This window comes from Bos indicus, chromosome 3 (assembly GCF_029378745.1).
Source record: "Bos indicus isolate NIAB-ARS_2022 breed Sahiwal x Tharparkar chromosome 3, NIAB-ARS_B.indTharparkar_mat_pri_1.0, whole genome shotgun sequence".
Taxonomy (NCBI): domain Eukaryota; kingdom Metazoa; phylum Chordata; class Mammalia; order Artiodactyla; family Bovidae; genus Bos; species Bos indicus.
In genome coordinates this window covers 103,579,072-103,603,576 of record NC_091762.1, presented here as the reverse complement: position 1 = coordinate 103,603,576, position 24,505 = coordinate 103,579,072, and the positions used below count along the sequence as shown (strand labels likewise).

Sequence of the window (24,505 nt, the reverse complement as noted above, 5' to 3'; positions counted from 1 at the left end):
CTCCTTGCAGTCCAAGGGACTCTCAAGAGTCTTCTCCAACACCACAGAGGTAGGGTATATGAAAAAGCAGGCCAGAGAGTACAGAGTTTTAAATGGTAGGCAAGGAGGTCCAACCAGTCCATCCTAAAGGAGATCAGTCCTGGGTGTTCATTGGAAGGGCTGATGTTGAAGCTGAAACTCCAATACTTTGGCCATCTGATGCAAAGAGCTGACTCATTGGAAAAGACTGATGCTGGGAAAGATTGAGGGCAGGAGGAAAAGGGGACAACGGAGGATGAGATGGTTGGATGTCATCACTGACTCAATGGACACAAGTTTGGGTAAACTCTGGGAGTTGGTGATGGACAGGGAGGCCTGGCATGGTGCGGTCCATGGGGTCACAAAGAGTCGGACACGACTAAGCAACTGAACTGAACTGAGGTATTCTTTCTGCAGTATGCAGTCACTAAGGTCATCCACCAGGGAGGGGCTTTAATCTCAGACCTGAGTGTGAAGAATGAAATGGGAAGAGCACCGACAAAGTGAATTTGGTTGAGATATTTCAGTTTACTCAGAGAACAATACACCTTTTCCCATAAATGTCCTGATATAAAATATTCCTAATAGGGCCTGCCTCTGAAGATATGTCTCAGAGTTAGACATGATTTTTGAAAGTATATGATGAAAGGCTAAAGTTTGCCTAAGTTCCAGAACCTATTGGTCCAAAATAAAAGAAAAAACAAATTTATAGATTTTGACCAAGTTGCTTTGAATCTAATTGGTTTTTAAGAGAACCAGCATAGTTTGGCTGTGTGACAATATAATAATCATAAAACTAATACAACACTATAAATCAACCATACCTCCATTTACAAAAAGAATTAAAAACAAATAAAGTGAAAAAGTCACTTAGTCGTGTCTGACTCTTTGAGACCCCATGGACTATACAGTCCATGGAATCCTCCAGGCCAGAATACTGGAGTGGGTAGCCTTTCCCTTCTCCAGGGGATCTTCCCAACCCAGAAATTGAAACCAGGTCTCCCACATTGCAAGCAGATTCTTTACCAGCTGAGCCACAAGGAAAGCAAAAACAGATAAACAACAAAAAATTATAGTAACCACTGAATGAGCGCTTGCTGTGAGCCAGGTACCATAAGTCTTTCCTCTTTCAATACTCACAGCAACCCAATGACAAAGATTCGCTTATTATCCTCATTTCATAGATAAGGAAACCAAGTCTAAGATCGGCCTGAGTCGATACACAGCATCGCTTGGATTACATCACATCTTTACCCACTGCAGTTCATGTACCTAAGCACTTGTGCTTGGCAGGAGCATACAGCACTACCCCCAAGGATGATGACGTGACAAAAAAGAACTGCTTGACTTCTCTATGTTTGATTTGTTCAGCAATAAGTGTAAATAATAACTGCCTCTTTATCAGGCAGAGTAATGGGAGATAAGACTGGTTTTCCCTCTTGGTTTGATTGCAAAGAAGGCAGCTAGGCCATGTCAGTTCATAGCTGTGAATGGAAATTAGAGGCCACTTACAGAGTGTGGTTTATGTTGGTGGCCCAACTGAAGTTGCCTCATCTATACAATGGGTATAATAATAATAGTACCTACCTCCTAGGGTGTTGCTAAGGATCTAGTGTACTAATATATGTCATAGATTTAGGACAGTGCTTGACAAATAGCACTCACTATCTAAATATTAGCCATTGTTGGTATTAAAAATAGAAACTTGGCTACCAGGGATCCCTGTGGCCATAAATATAAGTAACCACCAAGCAGAGATAGGGGAGAAGTCCCCTCTCACCCTGGCTTTTTCTCAGTAGGCATTTAGTCAGGATGATTGGCTAGCTATAATCTTGGCCAATGGTAAGCAGAGCCCAAAGAATATGACAAGGATGGAGAAATAAAGTTATCAGAAAATAATAATAGCTCCTAATCTTTACCATTTCTATAATCAAGCATCACATTAAGAGTATCCCAACTTGGGGAAACGGAGAAGGCAATGGCACCCCACTCCAGTACTCTTGCTTGGAAAATCCCATGGGTGGAGCAGCCTGGTAGGCTGCAGGCAATGGGGTCGCTAGGCGTTGGACACGACTGAGTGACTTCACTTTCACGCATTGGAGAAGGAAATGGCAACCCACTCCAGTGTTCTTGCCTGGAGAATCCCAGGGACAGGGAAGCCTGGTGGGCTGCCGTCTATGGGGTCGCACAGAGTCGGGCACGACTGAAGCGACTTAGCAGCAGCAGCAGCAACTTGGGGAAAAAAAAAAAAGAGTATCCCAACTTGGTCTTGCCTAATCCTCACAGTTCAGTTAGGGTAGGTTTTAGTAACTTTTCCTTGTCAATTTCTACTTCTACCTCTGTGAAAAGACAATAGGAAATGATGGGAGAGGTGGGGGGTGGGGGGTGGGGTAGGGTTCCTGCAGGGTTCCTGGCTGCACTGCTTTTCTACACTCCCAGGCAGTAAGTGCCTTTTCCAAGGACATCAATGCAAGCCTGAATAAGAAAAATAATTTCTTCCTCCTAAGCCATGGCACATCAGCTGTAGAAAAATACCAGTATGGGAAGCAGTCTTCGGAAGAGCCTCAATGAGCTCATACTGTCTAGACACATTACCCCCCAACTTGCCCTTCAAGGTCTACTTCAGTTTGATAAAGCTGTAAATTCAACACTGGCACAAAAGGTCAGAGTCAAGTTTCAGGCCTATGTATGTTTGGCTACCTTCCCTGAGGAGTTACTGAGATTTCAAACATCTGAGACATTATCTGCAGGACTGAAGGGCTCTCTAAATACACAGAGATTGTGCAATAATGTGTAGACTTTTGAATGAATGATGTTGAATTCAGAGAGGTGACAGAATTTATTAAATTGGATAAAGTGAAAATTGTAGCCTGTAATGGTAAAAACACTGGCTCCAGTACTACAGAATGAATAGGGAGAAATGGCTTTTTAATGACATCCTGTTACCATTCATGGCTTTTTGAAGAAAAGCATAGAAAACATTTTAAAAAATGTATCCTAGCATTGAGGAAATGACTATACTGTGCCGTACTATCAGATAATTCCAGTAGAAAGAAGCTTATCACTCTGTACCCTCTTATATTACCTTTATTATATAGCACGAAGAAGTAGAATTTTTGTTAAAATGACAAATCAAACATTGTTGCCTTCCTAAGACCATTCTTTAATAAATTCATTTTAAAACTCAAAAAAAAAAAAAAAAAGAAGAAGGGATGAGGATTCCCGCCTGGGCAATATGACACATCATAATTACATCACAGGTTTGTGGAAATAGATTATAGGCCCCCCAAATACTTTGAGTTCACTCCTTTAAAATTAGATTTTAAACCCTAGGCCACAAGAATCAATGGTACTCTGAGAAACTCTGAGTGAAGCCTGTTGACACAAGTGCATTTGAAAGTTCAAACACCAACAGATTTGTACTCTCTGTTTAGAAAGAAAGGAGGGAGGAGGAAAAATATCTACCTCCCAGTTTTTATAAAGTTTAGGTTAAATTTATACTTATTTTTTTGCTGTTGCTATTTTTTAATTGCTTTATTAACTTCACATTTTTCCATGCAAATGGTGAAACTCTACTGTTGACAGAAACTTAATCTCCAATTATAAGCTGGTAACACAGAACCCACCTGACACTTAGAAATTACATAAGGTTCACAGCCAATGTATCAGTAAAGGTGTATCAGGAAAATGCAAGGAAAAAGAGGACAATAGTGGGAATCACATTATTAATCTCATGGAACATGGCAGGAGTCAAGGCATAAGGCAAAATTCCTCATGGTGGTCAGGGTGATTAGAGAGCTTCCCCATAAGAATACGCAGACAATTCCTCAGCTGCAGCTGCCTTAGTTTTCTCATCTCTGCTATGAATATTTCCATATCATCTCTATCTCCATCATCACTGGGTATGGTCTGTTGGAAATTAGGGGCAAGATGGCAAGCCTGTCCTCCTCTATTATTTCCTGCTGGCTGGTGGCCCTAGCCCCTGCCCAAAGGAGAGTCTTCCTCTCCAGTCTGCATGGGCTGTTCCATTCCTTTGTTTTCCTGGGCCTGTCCTCATTGTCTCCTGCTCCTCTGATTCTCACCACAAGTGCGCTGCCACACCACTTAATCCTGCAGACCTGATCCTCTGCCCCTGGCCTGATGCCAGCCCACCGTGCACAGAGCAGTAGGGAGTTGGTACCCAGGTAGGAGTCTGTGCTTATTTTTTATATTTATTTCTATCTTGGAGAGCTAAGATAAATTAATTGAAATTTCTAACACTTGTTACTGGAAATGCCAATGAATTTTCTGTAAGAGTCAGAGGTTTGTTTTCATAATTATCTTTACGGGTTGTTTTCACCTTACAACTATATTTTTGTTATAGAAAACTAAATGTGTTACAATGTAGGTCCTCTCCAAAGTTGTAAAGTCGGTCATAGGAAGATGGATTTGCCCACTAACCCTATGATAACTAACCAGCTGAGCATAACTGCATATTATAAGGCATGCAAACAAAATATCAAAACTGGGAAGTTTCTTCTTATATTAAAAAAAACCCCAAAGCGAAACCCAAAGTCCCCAAGTGACATATGAGGCCCCACAGGGTCTAGGGCCCTGCCACCTCTTCGCCCTTATCTCCCTGTTGCCCTGGTCCAGCTGTCCTGGCCTCCCTGCCGGTCCTTTAACACATCAGACACGGTCCTGCCTTTGTACCTTTGGACTTGCTGTTCTATTGGCTTAGAAAAGCCTCTCCCCCAAATTAAGGGTCTGATTTGCTCCCTTACTTCATTCAAGTTTGTTATCACTTCTTACTTCATTCAAATTTATTATCACTTATCACTCCTTCAGGGTGACCTTCAAATTATCTCATCTAAAATTGACCCACCCACCCCATGCTCACATCTATCATCTTCTATTCTTCGGTTTGCCTTTTCTTCCCCATAACACAAATCACCATCTGATACTTTTTTATATACCTGTGGATTGTTGATTGCTGGTTTTCCCTACCAGAATGTAAGCTCCATGAAAGCAAATCTTGGTTTTGTTTACTGCTGTATCCCCAGCACTAGAACAATGCCCGGTGCCCAGCAGGTACTCAGTAAATGAATGAAGTGAAACCAATCAAAAGATCTGGGTTCCATGACAGGAAAGAGCTTGCTCTGGGAACTCTGCACCAGGTAGTTTAGGAGCTGCAGATCATAGAGCCAGACATGACCTTGAAATCCCTGGGGATTCACAGAAACCTTGGGGTGAGTACCAGACTTTATGAAAGGAGGGGAAGGGGAAATATGGAGTAACTCTAATGGACATCTGTCTCATACATACATCGTCTTATTTCATCTTAGTATCACAACAGATGAGGAAACTGAAGATCAGAAAGGTGAGGTGACTTACCCAAAGATTTTCAGCTAAGTAGCAGGGCTGGAATCTGAAATCAGCTCTATCTGACTCTAGAAACCATGTCCTTTCCAAGACACCACACAAATGAGGAGAAAGTTTGGAAGAGTACTTGTTCAGTTAAGTAACTGTTGAAGGAATGAAAAAATGCTTCATAGAGAAAGTGATTGTTCATTTGGTCTTTTTTGAGATCAAACAAACTTATGGAGAGACCAAAAGCAGACCAAGAGAAAGAAGAAGCTTGGACAGAACGTTTTAAGATCAGGCAGTGAGGTGAGGGGCTGTCCAGGGAACACTGGGTATCTCAGCGTAGCTGGGTCTTAAAGTGTTGAAGGAGCATTTGGGAAGATCAGGTCTCCAAAGACCTGAATGTGAAAGATCTTGACAGCTTGGTTATGGAATTTGAGCTTTACCACAAGACAATAGGGAGCATTAAGCTGTAATGTGGTCAGACACTGCTCTAGGAAGTCACTCTGGGGTGCTGGGGACAGGGTTGAAAAAGCATCTTTTGTAATAGTCCCTGTGAAGGGTTATTGCCAAAGATATCAATTCTCTCAATCCATGAGAAGTTGAGGTTAAAACCAGCCCCCACCTACATATTCACACAATAGCCACTAGTTGGCAGCAATGTTCCAAGAAATCAGTGAGCCAGCCCCTGCAAATAGCAGCTTCCTCAGCCAACTCCTTGGGCTGTCCTGGGTGGAACACAGTTAAGTGGGGGATCAGTCTTTGTGGAGGGAACCCCAAAGGTACATAGGGGAAGGAGTATGTGGAGGTCAGAGGACAGAGTGATCAATGCCTGAAGGATGGTTGCGGTGGGGCGGGGGTAGGGGGTGGGGGCTGGAGGCAGTGGAGAGAGAGGAGGCGACATCTGAGAGCTAGAAACACTGCAAACGGCCTTGAGTTCCCAGGCTAAGAAAGCTGAATGTTACCCTGAGGGAAATGGGAGCCCAGGAAGGGTTTTAAGTAGAAGAGAAACATGCCGAGATTTGCCTTTTAGAAAGATCACAAAGATTGCTATGTGGAGAATGAAGGGAAAGAGACAGAAAGTAAAGAGAGCAGTGAGGAGGTGCCGCAGTGACCTCTGTAGAGAAAAGTGGTCTGAACCAGGGCCAGCAATGGCAGTGGACAGAACAGGTCAGCTTTGTAAGAGACTTACATAAAAACCATAGAATGAGAAAGAGGGCATCAAAATGTAGTTTTCACAGAAAAGAATGAATATTCTCTCCCTATTATTAAGAACACATTATGAATTGTTGGATTTTCTCCCTAAAACTGCTTTGGGAGAACTCAGATCGTGGAACGTCTAAATTCACTCAGCAATCCTGATCAGTCTGTGGTGGGAACTGGCAACAAAGGAATGATTTAGCAGTTGCCTCCCCAGTCTGGGGGAATAAGTCAACTCCTGTACAGCGTGGAGGGGGCTTTGCTAAAAGAAATACAGGACGCTGTGGGGTCCAGTGGGGGAACCTGATACAGGGATCCAGGGAGAATAGACTTTTGAGCCTGAGATATCAGATAAAGGTTCTCACAAAACTGTAAGCTAAGCACTGGAAAAGAAGGCAGTTTGGGAGGAGCCCCGTTACCTATTTACCCCTTTTCGTCACAAGGCGTCACCTCTTGTGCTATAAGGTATCCCAGGTGAGCTACATTCCTCAGGATGCCAGCGCTAACCCAGCCACGGTCGCCAGCTCTTAGAGCAAACGCACCTCCCTGAATACATAGGACCATAGAGTCCCTAACATGGTCCTGGACCACCGCCCGGAGCAGCCAGGCTGTGATTGGAGGGAGCCTGGGGCCCTACCCTCACCAGCCCAACATTGCTGTTCTGATTGGTGAAGACACTGCGTAGCCCCGCCCTCCCCGCGTAGACAATGGAGGCTAACCACGTGGGTGCGCGAGTGCCCAGCCGGCCCTGAAGCACCAGTGTTAGGGGTCTATGGGGAAGATGAAAGATCACCCTGGCACCAAATCTTCTACACTCGCGATGGATTGCGGCCTCTAGAGAACAGGCGTCAAGGGACCGGAAACTGTGCCTCCTTAAGAATTGTGGACCCAGGCTGGGGCGGGCCGGGACTCCAGGCGCCTGCGTGCACCTCGCAGTTTGGGAAATGGTGGCATCCAGCACGTTGGTGCAAGCCTTGTGAAGGGCAGGAACCCGGGAGTGGATTCATGGACCTTTTCAAACCAAGGTCTGGAGCCCTGGGCTGTGGCGGGGCTAGAGTGTTTCCGGGCTCTGCCCTATTTCGGCGCCATCTGCTTTGCATCCCTAAGTTGTGGCCGCTTGTGCCTCTTCGGCCCTAACCCCACCCCTAGTCCGTTTCCTTCCATCCAGTGGGACAGCCATTGTCACTATAGGTTTTTAAGAGCCCTGAGTGCACACCTGGCAGCAGGGGTCTCTGACTCTGCACTAACCCTCGTAGGCCCCCTGCGAACTAACTCCTTTCAACAGAAGACTTTTGAGGACATGAGTATGTGATAAGTCCTCCTTCATGGCACCTGGCCCCTGCCCTTCATCGGTTCACCACCCTGCCCCCCTGCTCAGACAAAGCACACCCCTTCTCTGAACTTCCCTCTTTGTGAGATGATGCCTAACTCTTCAGATTCTTTATACCTAATGATAATACAGATAGGCACTGCCAACTAGTATGCACTTTCTTTCCCTTCTTGCCCTCTCCTTACAACCCCTCTTCATGCCAAGCAGATTTTACAGTTTCACCTGTGTGCAGTTATGAAAGCTTCCACAGCTATAGCCGCCCCCCCCCAACCCCACCCCCCCCCCCACAAGATTTTGTCAGATGAACCTCTAGGGACAAATATCTTTGGTGCTTCTATTTCATCAACTGGAGACCCAGAAGAATCAAATTGACTTCTTTCTGTGAAATTGAGGCTAGTGGAAGAAATAGGAACTTGTGATAAAGATATAGTGCCACAGGAGAGAAACAAAGTGTTCTTGAAATTCAGGGATTGGGAGAGGGCATGAGAAATCATTCCAGAGTGTGCAGTAGCCTATAAGCTGTATCATACAGGGCATTCTGAATTAAATAGATGGAAAAAGGCAGCTTAACAGCTCACTTGGCCCATGCAGTGAACATAGTTCATTGAAGGGGATGGGAGTTTGAGGGGAGGACTGAGGTATAGAGTAGGGGGTGTGCAGTATAATTTTTTTTTGGCCACACCATGTGCCTAGCAGGATCTTAGTTCCCCTGACCGAGGACTGAACCTGGGCCCCAACAGTGAAAGCATCAGGGAATTCCTGCAGTATAACTTAAAAGCAGGGGTTTTAGCATATTTGCTGTGAAACTTCAGGCACGTTAACCTCTTTGAGCCTGTCAAACGTACAGAGATAGTACCTACCTCACTTTCAAGATAATGCATATCAAGGCCTGAGCATCAAGGTTAGCACATAGCTGTCATTCTTTTGAATACCAGCTATCATTTGTGAAGAAAAATGGGAATGCCGCAAATGCCACAATTGTTAGGTAATCTCTAGGTAATAGAGATCAAACAGATTTTTAAGCAGTAGAGGTGTTGACCAATGGTGCTTGGAAATAACTGGATCTTGGAGTCAGAAAGTCTGAAGCTGTTCTAAGAGTGGCTTCTCTCCCATTCCCATCCAAATCTGCCTACCCTCAATCCACACGCATTTCAAAACCACGTTTCTAAAAACCAGCCATTTATATCTGCTTAGGTAAGTTACAGAGGGAGTAAGGTGGTATATTTACAAGTTGGTTTGTCCAGATATACTATAACTTAGTGTCTGTATTTAATATTGACAACCAAAAAATATATATAAATATCTTCCAACTATACACAGCAGGGCAGGAGTGTCCAGGTCTTCTTGAATAGTGAGTTCTCGGTTTCCCATGGCCCTCCTCCTCTCATGGTGATCATCTGGCCCTCAGTGCAAAGGAGACTAGCACCTGGCAGCCCAGTATGGCCCTTCCCCTCTCCTCCCTGCACTCCAGTGCTCCCAACTGGTCTCAGGCAAGGAAAGGTTAATTTGAGTGGTTGGATAGGAAGAGACGGGAATAGGCAAAACCTAATGGAGCCTGACCCCTAGGTTTGGGAGACCCAGGCCCATAGAAGGGGTGGCCATAGCCACCTCTTGGGGTAGAAGACTCATAGTTTGCAGTTCGATTAGTGTGTCCTTAGGTCATAGGTCCGGCCCTACAGATTAGCTTGGCAAAGAAGGCAAGTGTCTAGGCAGGGCTTGGTCCCCACCCTCAGGCACTGAGCCATTTAGGGTGAAGCCAGGGATGTGGGTGAAGGAGACTCTGGCTGATAAAAAAATAATAACAAAATCAGTAATAAAAAATTATAAAACCTGTTGCTTGTCTGAATAGATCTGAGCAACAGTCTTTTGTTAAAATCCTGGAGCCGTTAGTGTCCTGAATATTCTTCTGGACATCACTGCTGGCTGAAGGAAAGAGGCCCCAGGCCCGGCTCTGCTGAGATCTATCAGTTTGAGAGTCTCATCCAGCTGCCTGTGCTCTGAGAGATCCTTGGGCCACTGGGAGCAGACCGGGCTGGTGGTGTGGGACACCTCACACTTGGGAGTCAGCTCCCAGGGGGTGGAACAGCTCCTCAGGTGTCTTGTCACTTTGACTTGCTCCTCCCTGCCGGAAGCCAGAAGCAATCTCATCGAAGGTCCGGCCTTTTGTCTCGGGAACTTTGAAGTAGGTGAAGATGAAGAACAGAACCAGGAGCACGGTGAAGATGATGAAGACGTAGGGTCCGCACAGTTGCTGAAAGACACATAGAAACACTTGGTTGGAGACCTGCCCCTACATCCTACCCTTAGGATGGACAGTCACTTTACCTTTGGGTCCTTGATCTGAGAAAGGGAACACCCACCTACAACCCAGGAGCACTACAACCCAGGACTCTGCTGCACCTGGCATGTGATAGAAGCAGATTCTGATGGCAGAACAGAATAGACAATTCAAAGCTAAGGGAAGAACCCTGGAGTGGAGGTCAGGGTTCTGAGCCCATAACCTGGCCTTCTGAGCCTGTTTCCTTCCCAGTGTGATTCCAGTAAGGACAGCAGGGACAGCATTTTGCACAGCACTATGGGGTCCTGTGTGCAGGAGAGAAACGCTGAGGCGTGGGGACTCTGGGGCTCTCACCTCCACATACTGGAAGCACATGCCCACAATGAAATTCGAAGTCCAGTTGGAGAAGCCAGCGACGGCAATGGCAGCAGGGCGAGGGCCCTGGCTGAAGAGTTCAGCCACGATGAACCATGGGATGGGGCCTGGGCCCACTTCAAAAAAGGCCACAAAGCCAAAGATGGCCACAATGCTCAGGTAGGACATCCAGGGCAGCCGCTCCTGAGGAGGATGAGAGGGGAGGAAAGTTAGGCTGGGCTGTGCTGGGTCCTCAGAGGAAACCAACTCCAGGGGCAGCCCAGGGCAGGCAGGAGGCCTCGGGCTGGCCCTGGATTTGCCGTGTGACTTAGGCACCCAGGGCCAGCTCTCAGTGTTCTCATCTGAACAAAACAGCTGAAGCCCCGCATGGTGGTTGTTGGCTTGCATCTGCCTCCAGGAACGTCACGTAGCTGCACACAGGAGGTGCTAAGAAGAGGGCCCTGTGGTCCCCTGGCTCTGGCTGTGGAGTAGTCTGCTTATGGCTGGAAGATGTGGAAGAACATTCCTGGGGGTGGCTGTCAGAGGCTTGTAAGGTACCCAGCTCAGGACCAGCATTGGGCAGGCATGAAGTTCCACAGAGAGCCATTCTCGAGGAGACCACAGTAGAAGAGTTATATGGTTTTGTTCCAGATCCCAGATCCCCTGCTTATCACCTGTGGCATGCTGGGCCTCTCAGTCATCAACGTACTCTCTAAGCCTTGGTGCAGCTGTAAAATGAGTGTCCTGGTGTTTTCCTTGCCCAAACACTGGATAAGTGAGTGGTGTGTGAAGTGCCTGGGATAAGGTTATCATAGAGGTTATAGTCACAGGCTTGGGGCCAGCAGGCCTGAGGTTGATTCCTGGCTTTATCTGCTGCATTACTGACCTCACTGGGAAAGGGGGTAGGGGGACGTTTCCTCACTGGAGAAGTGGAAATATTGACTGAACTACTCCTGTGCATTCTGAGGACTAAGTGAGATAAGGCATGTTTCCACGCCTCTGTGGTAAGGAGACCATTGCTTTCTAGGGCTGTTTACAAGAAGAATTGAGGCTGTGGAGGAAGACTTTGCAGAGCAGCTCCAGGGGCGAGGGAACTGGTGGGGCTGGAGGTGTGGTGGTGAGAAAGCATCAGGCAGGGAGGAGCTGGTTCAAGACCAGGTAAGAGTGGAAAGAGACAGCCCAAGGAAGCCGAAGGTCCGGCCCAAGCCCGGGGCTGTGGGTGGGGCAGAACGAGGGGGAGGGCAGCCCCACCTGGGGTCCGGATGCCATTGGCCAGCTTGGGGCTGAGATGAGCACCTTGGGATGCCCACGTGAGCTCCCCCTTTCCCCCTCCTCTCTCCCTCCCCCCTGCCGCCCCCACCCCCACCCCCAGAGCATGGCAACTCACCAGCAGCGCCAGCGCGATGGTCATGAGCACTGCACAGCCTGCCATGCCGGCCAGGCCTATGAGGTGCAGGGTCCGCCGGCCGGCTCGTTCCACCACAAATAGCTGTGGGCAGAGAGTGTGTCAGTGCCTGATACCCCTCTGAACACACCTCTTCCTCCAGGCGGGTCCCCCCAAGTGCTGGGAAAGCCACAGGACACTGCAGAGATGGAGTGGCAGATGGATCACCTCTTCCCTGGGGCAGGGTTTGGGGACTACATAGGATCCCAAGGGGTGAGAGCTGCCTGCGAGAGCCAGATAGCTGAGCATTCTGGCTGTGGCCTTGGGCCAGCCGTTGCACTTCTCTGAACATCAGTGTCAACTGTTTGATCCCAGTAATGAACTTGACAAGTTGAAGATGAAATGAGAGAGCACTTAGGGAGCACGTGATGCCTCCCTGGCTCGCAGTAAAGACTGCTGTTCAGTCACAAGGCCCCGAGGCCCTGAGACCGACCACAAGCTGGACCCCAGCTGCTGGCTGGCTATAGGCAACAATGTGGAAGACTCACCGACACGACAGTGAAGGCTGTGTTGACGATGCCAGAGCCGATGGTGGCATACACGGGCTGCTGCACCCCCGCCTTCTCGAAGATGCTTGTGGAGTAATAGAAAACCTATGGGACACAGAGGTAGTCGGGGCTCAGCTGGGTGCCATGGCTCTTCCCCGGCCTCTGTCCCAGTGGGTGCAGAACACACGGTCAGTAAAGCATGAAGAAGACACTGCCCCAGGGCCCTTCTGAGTTTGCGTTTTAAAGGAGAGCTACTCCTCTGGCAGAGGTCCGTCTGCTGTTTCAGGTGTGGGATCTGTCCACAGCACACCTTGGGCCCCAGGGATTGGGGGGGGGGGGGGTGGTGGGCCACAGGAGAGGGTGGGTATGGGGCACTCACAGCGTTGATGCCGGACAGCTGCTGGGACAGCTGCAGCACCACGGCAATGAGGATGGGCTGGCGGTAGGCGGCTGAGCGGAACAGCTCCAGGATGGTGACCTTCTTCTCCCGCATCATCTGCCGGCTCTCCTCCTTCATCTCCTGCAGGTCGCGGGTCACGTCCGCGGTCCCACGCAGCTTCTTCAGCACTGAGGGGGCCGGAGGGAAAGCAGGGATGGCTCAGCGCGGGGAGGAGGCGGGGGCCGGGTGCGGGGAGGGGCAGGGCCCGCCGTACCGCTCTTGGCCCGGTTCTCCTCGTTGCGGTTAATGAGCAGGAAGCGGGGGCTCTCGGGGCAGAAGGGCAGCAGGATGCACTGCAACAGGGCTGGGATGAAGATGACGCTCAGCAGCAGGGGCCACAGTTCCTGGTTGCCCATGATGGAGTCCAGGCCGAACACCTGGGGGAGGCAGGGGTGGAGCAGCGGCTGTGAGCCATTGGCTCAGGGCTCGCTCCTGCCCCGCTCAGCCCACTGGCCTTTCCCTGCTTTAGAAAGAGGGCTCTAGTTCTGAGTCTAGTTGTGCCACTAATGTGAGGCTTAATTTCTCTGAGGGGCTTCCCTCATAGCTCAGTTGGTAAAGAATCCGCCTGCAATGCAGAAGACCCCGGTTCGATTCCTGGGTTGAGAAGATCCGCTGGAGAAGGGATAGGCTACCCACTCTAGTATTCTTGGGTTTCCCCTGTGGCTCAGCTGGTAAAGAATCCACCCGCAATGCGGGAGACCTGGGTTCGATCCCTGGGTTGGGAAGATCCCCAGGAGAAGGGAAAGGCTACCCACTCCAGTATTCTGGCCTGGAGAATTCCATGGACTGTATAGTCAGTCCATGGGGTCGCAAAGAGTCGGACCCAACTGAGCAACTTTCAGTTAACATCTCTAAACCTTGGTTTCCTCATCTGTGACAAGGAAGAAGCAGGACCTGCTTAACAGCATTGGTTGGGGGTGGGGGTGCCTGGTGGGATAAGATAGCAGGATGGCAAATGTGTCTGGCAGGGGGCAGGGGGACTGCTACTCTGCCACAAGATGATTTGGGGATGGAGAAGGGAGAGCCCTGAGAGAGGGGAGTGTGTACGTATATACAGGTATTAGGGCCCGGAGGTGTGAGAGAGACGGCATGTTGAGAAACCAGTAGGCTGCCCTGTGCTTGGGTCCCCAGGGTGAGAAGAAAGGATGCAAGGCTGACTGGGCAGGGATGAGAAGGGCCAAGGCAACTGGACTTGCTCTCCCACCAGGAACGGGGAAGCGGGGAGGGTGATGAACGTGGTGTGTTCTTGGGACCTGTACCCTGGATGTGTCCACGAGGCTGTGCTCTGCAGGGCTGGAAGGCTGGGCGAGGAGTCGAATCTGGACACACACCCGGGGGACGGAGCCATGGGTGGGTGCTTACCTGGGCGATGAGGATGCCGACGACGATGCCTAGCTGGTGCAGGGTGCCCAGGGCCCCTCGAAGCTCCGTGGGGGATACCTCCCCCACGTACATGGGCACAAAACCAGTGGTCAGGCCGCAGTACACACCGATGATGAAGCGACCCAGGATCAGCATCTCAAAGGACTTTCCCAGTTTTGAGAAGCCCATGAGCACAGCGGACACGAAGGCCAGCAGGTTCATCATCAGCATTGAATTCCGCCTGGGGGGTGCAGGTGAGGAGTGGAGGAGGTCACAGGTCAGGCAAGTCCCTGGAGACCCCTGGAAACCCCAGGGGCTGGGTCACAGGTAATTCCCTAGGACAGGCAGGGAGGGCCCCCTCACCCCCTGACTCCAAGCTGGGACTCCCTGGGCAGGGCCAGAACCCCTTCTGCTCACCGGCCGAAACGGTTAACAAAAAGGCCCACGGAGAAGGAACCAATCATGCCTCCCACCGAGAAGATGGCCACAGACAGGGACCAGAGCGTGGTCAGCGTGGCGGGCGGGATGGGCTCCCCATAGCGCTGGACCCACGTCTGGTTGTAGAACTCTTCAATCACCTGCAGGAGAAGCAGCAGCCTGGTGGGCGAGGCCAGGACCCAGTCGTCCTCTTCTCTCACACTCCTCCTCAAAGAGGACCACTGTACCCCAGGATGCTGGAGGGGCCCCAGCCCCTGGTCCCTCCCCTTCTGTGGGCTTCAGTCCCCCCACCCCCACCTCCTCATGAGAAACAAGGGGCTGGACTCTGTCTGCGAGGGAGAGTGGTGCCAGCTCTCACACCTCCCCCAGGTGCAGGTTCCAGGGCCCTGTGATTTCTGGTGCTCAACAGGACTTTCTGGGGATGATGGAAGTGACCAGCACTGGGAGTTCAGGCAGTGCAGAGGGGCTCAGAGACAGTGCTTCCGCCTGCATGCCCCCTTTTCCTTCAAGGCGCCTAAGGCCACTGGCCACTCTGGCTCTCTCCCCAACCCCTCTTGCTGGGGAGGAAATACAGCTGAACAGAGGCCCTGGGAGGAAGGGAAGAGCAGGCTCACTTTGCACTCAGGGCCTAGTGTGAGCAACTTGCACCCAAATGCTCGTGACACCAAGCTGCTGCTTTCTATCCACCAAGCCCAGCCCCGCCCCCCGCCCCCCCCGCCCCTCCCGGCTGGCCTGGGAGATCCCCCTTGAAGGACCCACGGCCTCGTCCTCCCTCCCAGCTGGGAGGTTAGGGGAAAACCTACAGACAAGGAAGCAGTTCCAGGAACTGGAGACACCTGTCCTAGAGCAGGCCTGCCCGCTAGCCCTGCCCCCACCAAGGGGAGGGCCTGGCCGCCCAGGCCCAGGACTGTGGCAGGCAGGCAGCGCCGGTTCTGCCTGCGCACACTCAGTCTACTCTCAGGTGGCGCAGATATGTGCCCAGGGCCTCAGGACGGGCCAGACCCACCCAGCCACGTATGGAGCTGGGCACAGGGCCAGTGTACGCAGAAACAACTTCCTGTGTACCCATGCCATCACACACTCACACACACTCGTGCTCACATAATCTGAGTATCTCCGGCTTCAGCAAGTCACAAACCTGCACGCCCCTGCAGCCCTCACCACCTGCAGCTCAAACTCAACTCCACACCAGCCCATCCCAGGCGCACCCCTTGCCACCTCAAGTTTGGGTACACTGGGCAGTATGCAGTCTCTCACACAGTACAATTCCCGTCGACACTGCTCTTTGACTGTCCCTAACCTTCCCAAGCCCCACGGTCCCAGGAATGCCCAGTCAGTGATCTATTCGTCTGCCCAGGGAAGCTGGACTCAACCAAGTTCAGACTCAGCTCTACCCCTCATCTCCAGGGCAAGTATCTGTATCTCGAATGACGACATTAGCAATACCCACTTCATAGCGCTGTGGGGAACTAACGAAACGCACTTGCAGTGCTCACACGGTGCTTGGGACCACCGCTGAGCTGAGGAGCCTGCCACGTTTCGGTTCTGACTCAAGGGTAGCGCAGGCCACCAACAGGCTGGTGGAGCCTGCCCGTGGGTCAAAATCACGGCTCCTGGTGGTATGTCTGCCTTTGGCCTCTGCGCCATTTTCCCACCTTCCGCGGTTACTTCCCCTGAGGGCCCGCCCTGCCTTACCACTCCGAAACCTTTTGAAATCCAGCTCAGAGGGTTCCAGTAGTCTGTCTTCCCTGAGGGCAGGGACCCCAGCGGATTCTCCCCAGGGCCTGTCCCAGGGCTCACGCAGGATGAAGGAAGCCATGAAAGGGCTTAGGCTCTCCTCCCAGCAGCCCTTACTTCTACCAGGGGCACAGAAAGCAGATTTCAACCAAACAAACACAAAGTGCTTGTGTTCTTCAAGGGACAAACCCAACCCCAGAGGAGGACTGCTTGGGCACAGCAGTGCTCCATTTATCAGGCTCTGCAGAGAGCAAGCTGTCCTGGATAAGGGAACTGCCCAGATAAGTGACCCTCACCCCTCGGGGGCCCATTGTCTGGGTGGAAATCTCTCTCCCTCCTGTCCCTTACCCTCTGCTGCCCTAAGCAACTGGACGTACAAGCAGGGCTCGAGGGCACTCCTGACCTTGCGGCTCTGCAGGGCCAAGGTGAGATGTTTGCAGGTGGCATTTAATTTTTGCATTCTGTAGTTTACCCCCACCCTCTGTGGTTCAGATGCTTGTCTCACAGAGCTCTCCACACATCTGTTTTAAAATCTGCCAAGCCAGTTAATGAAGCTCGTTGGAATTGTGTGTAAAGAGTCAATATGTATAGTATTTAAGTACTGAGTGCTTACTGTCTAAATGGGTTTAAGGGCATGAGGCTGAGGTCTTTAACCTTCTCCTTGGGGTTTGGCTGGAGATGTTGAGGACCCATATGTAAGTGAGGTGTCGCCAGAGCCTCCCCAGTTACATCTCCTGAATGTGGTGACAAGTCAGAGGGACCAAACCCTGTCCTGGGCTTGCTCCTTCTTGGCTCTTGAGCCCCTTGCTGCTTTGACCACTGTATGGGGTTGAGGGAGGCTGAGCAGCCAGCCCCCTCTACCCTGGCCCCAGGTTCATCCTCTTCACCCCCAGCAGTACCTCCTGGCCGAGTGGAGGCTGCCTAGCAGGTTCTTGCCTCTGGAACTGGTGCTTGAGATTTGTGGGAAGAAGCCAAGTGAGGTTTTCCTTTCCTGCGTGTGGTGTATAGGCTCTCTGTCCTCCCCTGCTGGGGGTCCATGCCCTATGTGGGGGGTGAAGCTGACCCTTGGCTCAGGAAAGGCAGAGGATCCCTCAAGAACAGAAGAACCCTACACAGGGAGAAGTTCTAGGGTCACCTCTCCCACCCAGCCACTGCCCTCAGCATCATCCAGCAATGGCTGGGTGGCCCTCAGGGAAGAAGAGCCTCCGTAGTGTTAATCGCTCAGTTCTATCTGACTCTGTGCAACCCCATGGACTGTAGCCTACCAGGCTCCTCTGTCCATGGAATTCTCCAGGCAAGAATACTGGAGAGGGTTGCCATTTCCTTCTCCAGGGGATCTTTCCCAACCCAGGGATTGAACCTGGGTCTCCTGCATTGCAGGCAGATTCTTTCCTGTCTGAACACCTCCTTACTGCTTTCTTTAACTGGGTCCCACAGACCCAGTCTCCACATTGAGGCTCCTGGCAGCCTCCTCAGCCCTGGCTCACATGTACATCTTCTGAATGCTCCAGCCTGGTTATGAGTGGTTATGAGTCAGGGAGATACCCTTGGTCCTGCCACTGCCCTGCCTCCCACTCAGCAGGTCCCATCCCTCAAATTCACCTCCTAACCTGTCCTCCTCTCTACCCACGCAGCACCTGTCCTAGGTCTCACCTGGATTCCGCTCCTGACTCCTCCCACCCACTGAAGCCAGATTCCGATTCCCACCATTACTCCCAGACTTGGCAGTCAAGCCCTGGATGTCAAGTGGACCAGGCTCAGCCCTCCTTGTCTCTGCTCCCCGTCCCAGCTTGTTCCCAGTCCTTTCCCGCTGTGTGCTGAGAAGAAAGGGCGGGTCCTGGTCGGCCCTGGTGCCAGACTCTCTGTCCAGGCATCCCCTTATTGGAGCCAGAGGGCAGGGCTCACTCGGCGATACTGTTGGGGCCAGCTTGGAGAAGCAGGATGCCCTGGGCAACTGCCATCCCTTTCCAGTAACAAGCTTTTCCTCATTCCAGCCCTTCTCCTAGGGGTTAGGGTGGGAAGAGGTTTGTATCACGTCTGACACCCCCGTCCCTTCCATGCCTGAGTAACTGTGGGTGAAGGACCACACATCTGCCCGTCTAGAGCGGAAGTTCTGACTTCCTCTGTGTCAGGGCAGTGTCTGTAGTGAGGCTCTGGGCATGAGGCAGAACCCACTGTCTGGCACTTGCAGTAAGCTGTTTCATGCGTCACTGTTGTCTCAAGGAGAGAAGCCACCTCCTTGAGAGGAGCATTAGGGACAGAATTTTCCATTTTAAATTGCTGAAAAACAAAGCATTATCCTAAGGAACGTATAGTATGAGAAAGAACTAGGCACTTGCCTTGGGGAGTAAAGCTCTATCTTCAGACCTTGCTGTCAGCCCCAGGCCGAGGGACCCAGCAGGTCTGCAGAGCCCCAGGGCACAGACTTCATCTGGGGGTGGGCTGGGTGGGTGGTGAGGAGAGCTTTCAGATAAGATTACTCATGTTTACAGGTAGTGAGTCCCCTGTCAGCAGGGAGCATACAAGTCAAAATTTGGATCAGGGATTGGCATAAACAACTCATATAAAAGGCTAGATAGAAAATATTAGGGTCTGCTGACCACATATGGCCTCTCCTCTGTTGCTTATTTTTCTTCCCTTTCTCTTCAAACTTCTAAACATGGGAAAAATCATTCTTAGCTCACAGGCCCTACAAAAACAGGGTGCTGGCTGGATTTGGTCCCCCTGCCAACCTGTGTTCTAGAATTCCAGACTACTGCCAAGAGAAGGGGTGTATGCTTTGGAACTTCTGGCTGGTCTCAACTTCTTCCCTGGAGAGGCCTGGTCTTCTAGATGATTTGGAGAGGGAAATCAATGCTCTCTCAACCCTTTCTTCTCTCTTTTAGACGTACTGTCAGGATGAGGGGGGTTAAATAGCCACTCAGTCTTTGAGCTCCAGTTAGAAGGAAGAAAGGACCGGCTTGTCCAGTTCAGTCCCTATTTCCTATTCCTTCCCCACCTCTCCCCCACATCTGGGGCTGCCCCCACCCCTCAGCCCAGAGGGAATGTCTCCACAGCCAGCTCAGCCATGCTCCAGGGTCAGCTGGGAGTTCAGAGACAGATGCTCCAGATGGGGCTGGACAGATAGCTTCTGGGTCCCCCAGGGCCTCTCCCTGGGGCCTGGGGAAGAGGCCCAGGCAGCCAGATGGAGCTAGAAGCTGGGCTCCACCCCCAGAGCAGATGACTGGACCACCCAGGTTGCTTTTCTGGAAGAGTCCTGACCTGGCTTCTCTCCAAGTCTTCGCTCTGACCTCCTCACGGGTCCATGGCCTCTAGGGTCTCCCCTGCAAACACATCTTCATCTCCCCTGCTCACAGCTCACACCCTCAGGATGAAGTGTCTCTTCCCACCCCATGTGGCCACACCCCCACGTGGCAGTGCCATCTGAGCACCCCACACCTCTGCACCTTCACCTCGCCTCTCTTTTGCCTTCTGCCTGGTAAAGTGTTGGACACTTTCCCTCCTCTGGAGAGCCTTCACAATCACCTCCTCATTACTGCAGTGGTTCCCAAACAGGGGCAACTTGGTCCCCCTCTGCCCTGGGAGGGGGTGATGTTTGGAGGCATTTTGGGTTGTCACCCTGGTGGGGACAGAGGCCAGGGATGCTGCTAACCATCCTACGATGCATGGCACAGCCCCTGTAATGCCAAAGAACGATCTGGCCCCAAATGTCTACGGTATTGAGAAAAACCCTGGTCCAAGGGCTGATACCCTCTCCCTCCCCCTTGTCTGCTTCAACCGTCTGTCTGCATTTCCATTGCTGCCCTGGACAGCTAACTAGGACAGGTAACCGTGAGGCCCTGTGTGCTCCCTCTACACTAAATTTCGACATGGGCGCGGCCTGACTCATCTGGGTCCCAGCGCAGGGCTAGAGGTTGAAAGCACCGTCACTAATTGAAAAATAAGCCATGAATCTGAGGGACTTGAGAGATGACGGAGCTGTGACAGGCTGTCATGGTGTAAGAGGCTGTGCAGCTGTGTGTGGGAAACGGAGACGTCTGTGCGTGACTAAGCTTGACTCGGCCTGAAGTCGGAGCAGGGAGGAGCAGCTGGGTAGCAGTTGTTGGCATGTAAGAGTGTTTAGGCGTCTGTAAGTGCAACTGCCTTTTCTTCTACGGCTGGTCAAGAACACAGGCTGGAGCCAGGCTTCCTGGATTTAAATCCCAGCTTTATCGCCAGCTGTGTGTCCTTGGTTTAATTGCTTAACATCTCTGTTCCTCCGTTTCTTATAAAACAGGGATTACTGTGTCTACCTAATGGAGTTAATGTAAGTAACAATTAAATCACTATTTCTAATGCATTTGGAACAACAGCTGGCGCATGGTAAGTGAGCTGTAAGCTGTCAGAGTCTGTGTAAGTGGAGACGAGCGGAGGGGAGAGGGGCCCAGAGCTCTTTGGATCCAGGAGGAGATGCTGCCTGGGGCCTGGGCTGGAAAGCCCGTCTTGCCTCCAAGTACTTTCACTCACCAAGCTGGGCTGTCCTGGGCAGACCTCGCCTGCTCTCTAGACCAAGTTCCTCCTTTGGCAAACAAGGAACGTTGAGCCAACGGCCCGTCAGGCCCCTTCCAGCCCAAACGGTCTGGTTTCTGAGGGTGCCTCAGACTGCCTGACACTGTCCCCTGGCCAGGAACTCAAGGTTCCTCAATGGCCTTTAGTCATCCCTGTTGGCAGCTCGGCCATGTGGGGAGGTGAGGCGGTCCTCTCCACCCAGTGCGGTGGTCAGGATGCCCTTGCTCGTTTGTTTGCTCTCTGTGTGGCTGCGCTCCCCTCCGCCCCAGGAGAGACAGGAGGCCTGGAGTCCATCTGTAGCTCAGCCTCTCACTCCCTGGGTGCCTTCAACTCAGCCTCCAGGCCTCCTTTATGAGCAGGAAGATAACCTTGGCCCTACCCACCGTGTGGGTCTTCTGTGGGGAGATAATTTATGAGAAGGTGCTTTGTAAACATTTAAGATAATGTTATGATTAATTAACCACTTCCAGGAGGAAGCCCTCTGGGGCCTCTTTTATGGGGGAGACCGAGCTCCTGGTAATTAACAGCAGCACTGGCATTCTCGGCTCTGGTGGGGCAAGGTCTCCTCTGCTGAGCAGGCCACCGCAGCCAGCGCAGCAGTTTCCCAAGAGAAGCGCTTCTACGAGTGGCCGGCCTTGTGGCATGGGCTGTCGGCGGGACACCACGCCACCGCATCTCTGCACAGGCCTGCGATTCCGCCCATCTGTCCCCTGGGGCTGGTTTGCCCTCCAAGGTCTAGCACAGCTGCCAACTCCTTCGCTAAGCCCTTCTTGTCTCTCCCGTCGGCCCTACCCCCAGCATTAGTCATTCCTTTCTCTCTGTTCCCATAGCACCGAGGAGCCCTCCACTATTAATACTCTCGCTGTTCCCAAGGAGTCTCCCCTCCCCACCCTACCCCCGCCCTCTGGATGGTTCTGGAGGGCAGGACAGGGCTCAGCTCTGACCGTGTGTCAGGCAGCTTCCTGAGGGCTGGGAGGTCTCTGCTGTGTTCACAGCTCATCCTGCCTCAAGTCTAGAACGCTGCTGGTTCGTCCCTGTGGAATGAAGGTGTTGGCAGAAGCACTGTGCCATCCTAGAATGATGGCTTTCATGCCTCCCGAGGCAGGACCGTTGCCTCTGAGCCCCGCTGTCATCTCTCACTCTGGTGTCATCCTCTCCCCGCTCTTCACTTGTTAAGTTTATCACATTTGCTCCTGGTTGAGAAAATCTATGGCCAGGCTTATGAGAAGTTGTTTGTAAGGCGCATGAGTAAACAGGCAGAATGCCCAAGAGCACGCCCCCTGGAAACACCACGCAGGTCTCTCGCCTGGGTCCCCAGAGGTTGGCTGCCCAAGTAACCTTTGGACAGGTGCCCGCAAATGCTCCCGTGAACATTTACAACTGGGCCTCTGTGCTTCCCATTAGGCTTCCAGATTCCCTGCCCACCTGCCACTGAAATTCTCACCTTTCACCGGTAGCTGATTAGATGGGAGGCCCCGAGAACTGGAGGACGTCACTCTGGGTTTGTCCACGCCTGTGCCATTGGAAGTGTCTTAGTCCCTTCAGGCCAAGTGCAACCCCCACAGCCTCTGCTCCACCACTGCCTGCCTCCTTAAGGACCCCCTACCCCCCGCCCCAGCTTCACCCTCTCCTCTGCCGGTTCCTGACAACCCCTTTAAAAATGAAGTTTTTGTATTAAAAAAGAAAAAAATCCTAGCCCCACAACCCCTCTGGCGACCACTCCTTTCCTCCTCCTCCACCAGTCCCCTGGGAAGGGCTGTCTCTGCTCTTCCCACCTCCCTTCTCCCTCTTCAGCCCACCGCAGGGGGCTTCTACCCATGGGACTCCGCTCCATCAGCCTTGGCAATGCAAGGTCACCATCGGGTCTTCTACATTCAGCCACACTGGGCTGCTGTGCCTGGGTCAGCCTCTGGAGCTCGACAGCATTCCCTCAGTTGTCCACATCCGAGCGCCTGTTCTTACCGACGGGTACTGCTCTAGGGACTGTGGACCCTCGTCCTCAGGCGCTTCCATTCTTTCTCTGGCTCAGGAGGATCTTGTCTCCCAGCTTAGAGGGGCCTGCTCTCTTCTTCCTCCTTCCCAGGACCTTCTAGCAGTGGGGGTGTGATCCAGGGCTTGACCTTCACTTCTCTTTTTCACTCACAGTCTTTCCAGGAGATCCTTCTCTACCACTAGTTGGATACCAGTGACCCAGCTGTTGGCTTTCTTCCCCTGGCTACCCTCCGAAGAAACAGACCCCTGTGTCCAAGTGTTTGTATGCTGTGTCACCAAACCTCAGTTCCTGCGTGTCCCACAGCCCTACCTTCTCTTTCTCCAGCCCCAATGTCAGTCAAAACTAGAAGCCAGTTTTAAACCCCACTCTCTCATCCTCAGGCTGAACCGATGACCAGCTCCTACTCAGTGTTTGTTTTTCTAACCCTCTTACAACAGTTGCCTTCTCACTGTTGCCTCGTCTCCAGTCTCACATTCTCAGACCCAGCCCACTGCACCAGACGCCTGAATCATTTCCCTAAAATGCAAATCTGACCCCCTCTGTCCTCTTCAATGGGACCCTATTGTTCCCACCCTGAAGGCCTTCCTCCCCAGCTCGGCCTCCGCGCTGGTGCCCGCGTGCCCATTCTCACTGTGCCCTGCCCTGCCGGGGGCTGGAGACTCTGCATATGAAACTGCCGACCACAAGGGCCCTCTGTGGTCTGCTTCTGGCTCACCTCGTCAGCCTCCCATCCTTCTGCCTCCTCCCATTCTACCCTAGTGACACACAGACTTTCTCTCCTCTGGGCACTTTCTTCCCACCTTTGTGGGCCCCTGCTTACTACAACCCTGTTCCATTTCTGGAAAACTCCTCTATCCCGCTGCCAGAGTTCTAGTTCTGTCACTCCGTGTAACTCCCTGTGTGATCACAGTCAAGTGATCACTCCTGACATAGTGTCATCACTTAACCCAGTACTGCTCATCTCTGACTGTACACGAGAACCAGCTGGGGAGCTTTAAAACTTTGATGCCCAGACAACATCCCAGACCAGTGAGATCAGATGGTTAGTGTCAGGGGACTCCGGTGTGCAGTCAAGTGGAGAACTCAACCTCCCTCTTAAGACAGTACACACTTTGTATCTGAAAGGATTCCCAAAGGGAGCCGACTCTGGGGCACACACCTCAGCATTCTGCTCAGAGCACTTAGCAAAAGCAGGCTTGGGACTGTTCCAAGCATGGGCCCGAGGTTGCCCATGGAAAAGCCCCATCACTTCCACTGCAGCTGAGCATGACTCAGCAGGCCCAGACTTCCTGGTGACCTGCTCCCCAGCTTTGGGCATGGCTCCCACTGCCACCCTCCACCTCTTTGGAGGAGGCCCCACTCTGACTCCTGATTGCCACCCCACTCCCCCAAACAGGCCCGGATCCTCGGAAGCTAGCCACACTCACTTTCTGGCCTCACCCGTCTGGACGTGAACGTGTTCATAGGACTTGTCCACTCTCACTTTGTCCTGCCCAGGGAAGGTGTGGACTTTTAAACTGACAAGGTGGTTGG

At 51.8% G+C, this 24,505-nt stretch overlaps 1 protein-coding gene and 1 pseudogene across 1 annotated transcript in view; both read right to left on the bottom strand.

Annotated features, from left to right (window-relative positions):
• Positions 1-3,087: 3,087 nt before the first annotated feature.
• LOC109556421 (protein BEX3-like) lies at positions 3,088-8,149 on the bottom strand (annotated as a pseudogene).
• Positions 8,150-9,053: 904 nt separating this feature from the next.
• SLC2A1 (solute carrier family 2 member 1) overlaps positions 9,054-24,505 on the bottom strand; it is a 28,210-nt gene continuing 12,758 nt past the window's right edge. The window contains exons 3-10 of the mRNA XM_019957687.2: positions 14,674-14,834; positions 14,257-14,497; positions 13,109-13,271; positions 12,835-13,022; positions 12,456-12,560; positions 11,911-12,012; positions 10,524-10,727; positions 9,054-10,142 (exon numbers count right to left, since the gene is read on the bottom strand). Coding sequence (XP_019813246.1) covers positions 9,942-10,142; positions 10,524-10,727; positions 11,911-12,012; positions 12,456-12,560; positions 12,835-13,022; positions 13,109-13,271; positions 14,257-14,497; positions 14,674-14,834 — 1,365 coding nt within the window. The 3' untranslated portion in view covers positions 9,054-9,941. The remainder of the gene's footprint in view (positions 10,143-10,523; positions 10,728-11,910; positions 12,013-12,455; positions 12,561-12,834; positions 13,023-13,108; positions 13,272-14,256; positions 14,498-14,673; positions 14,835-24,505) is intronic.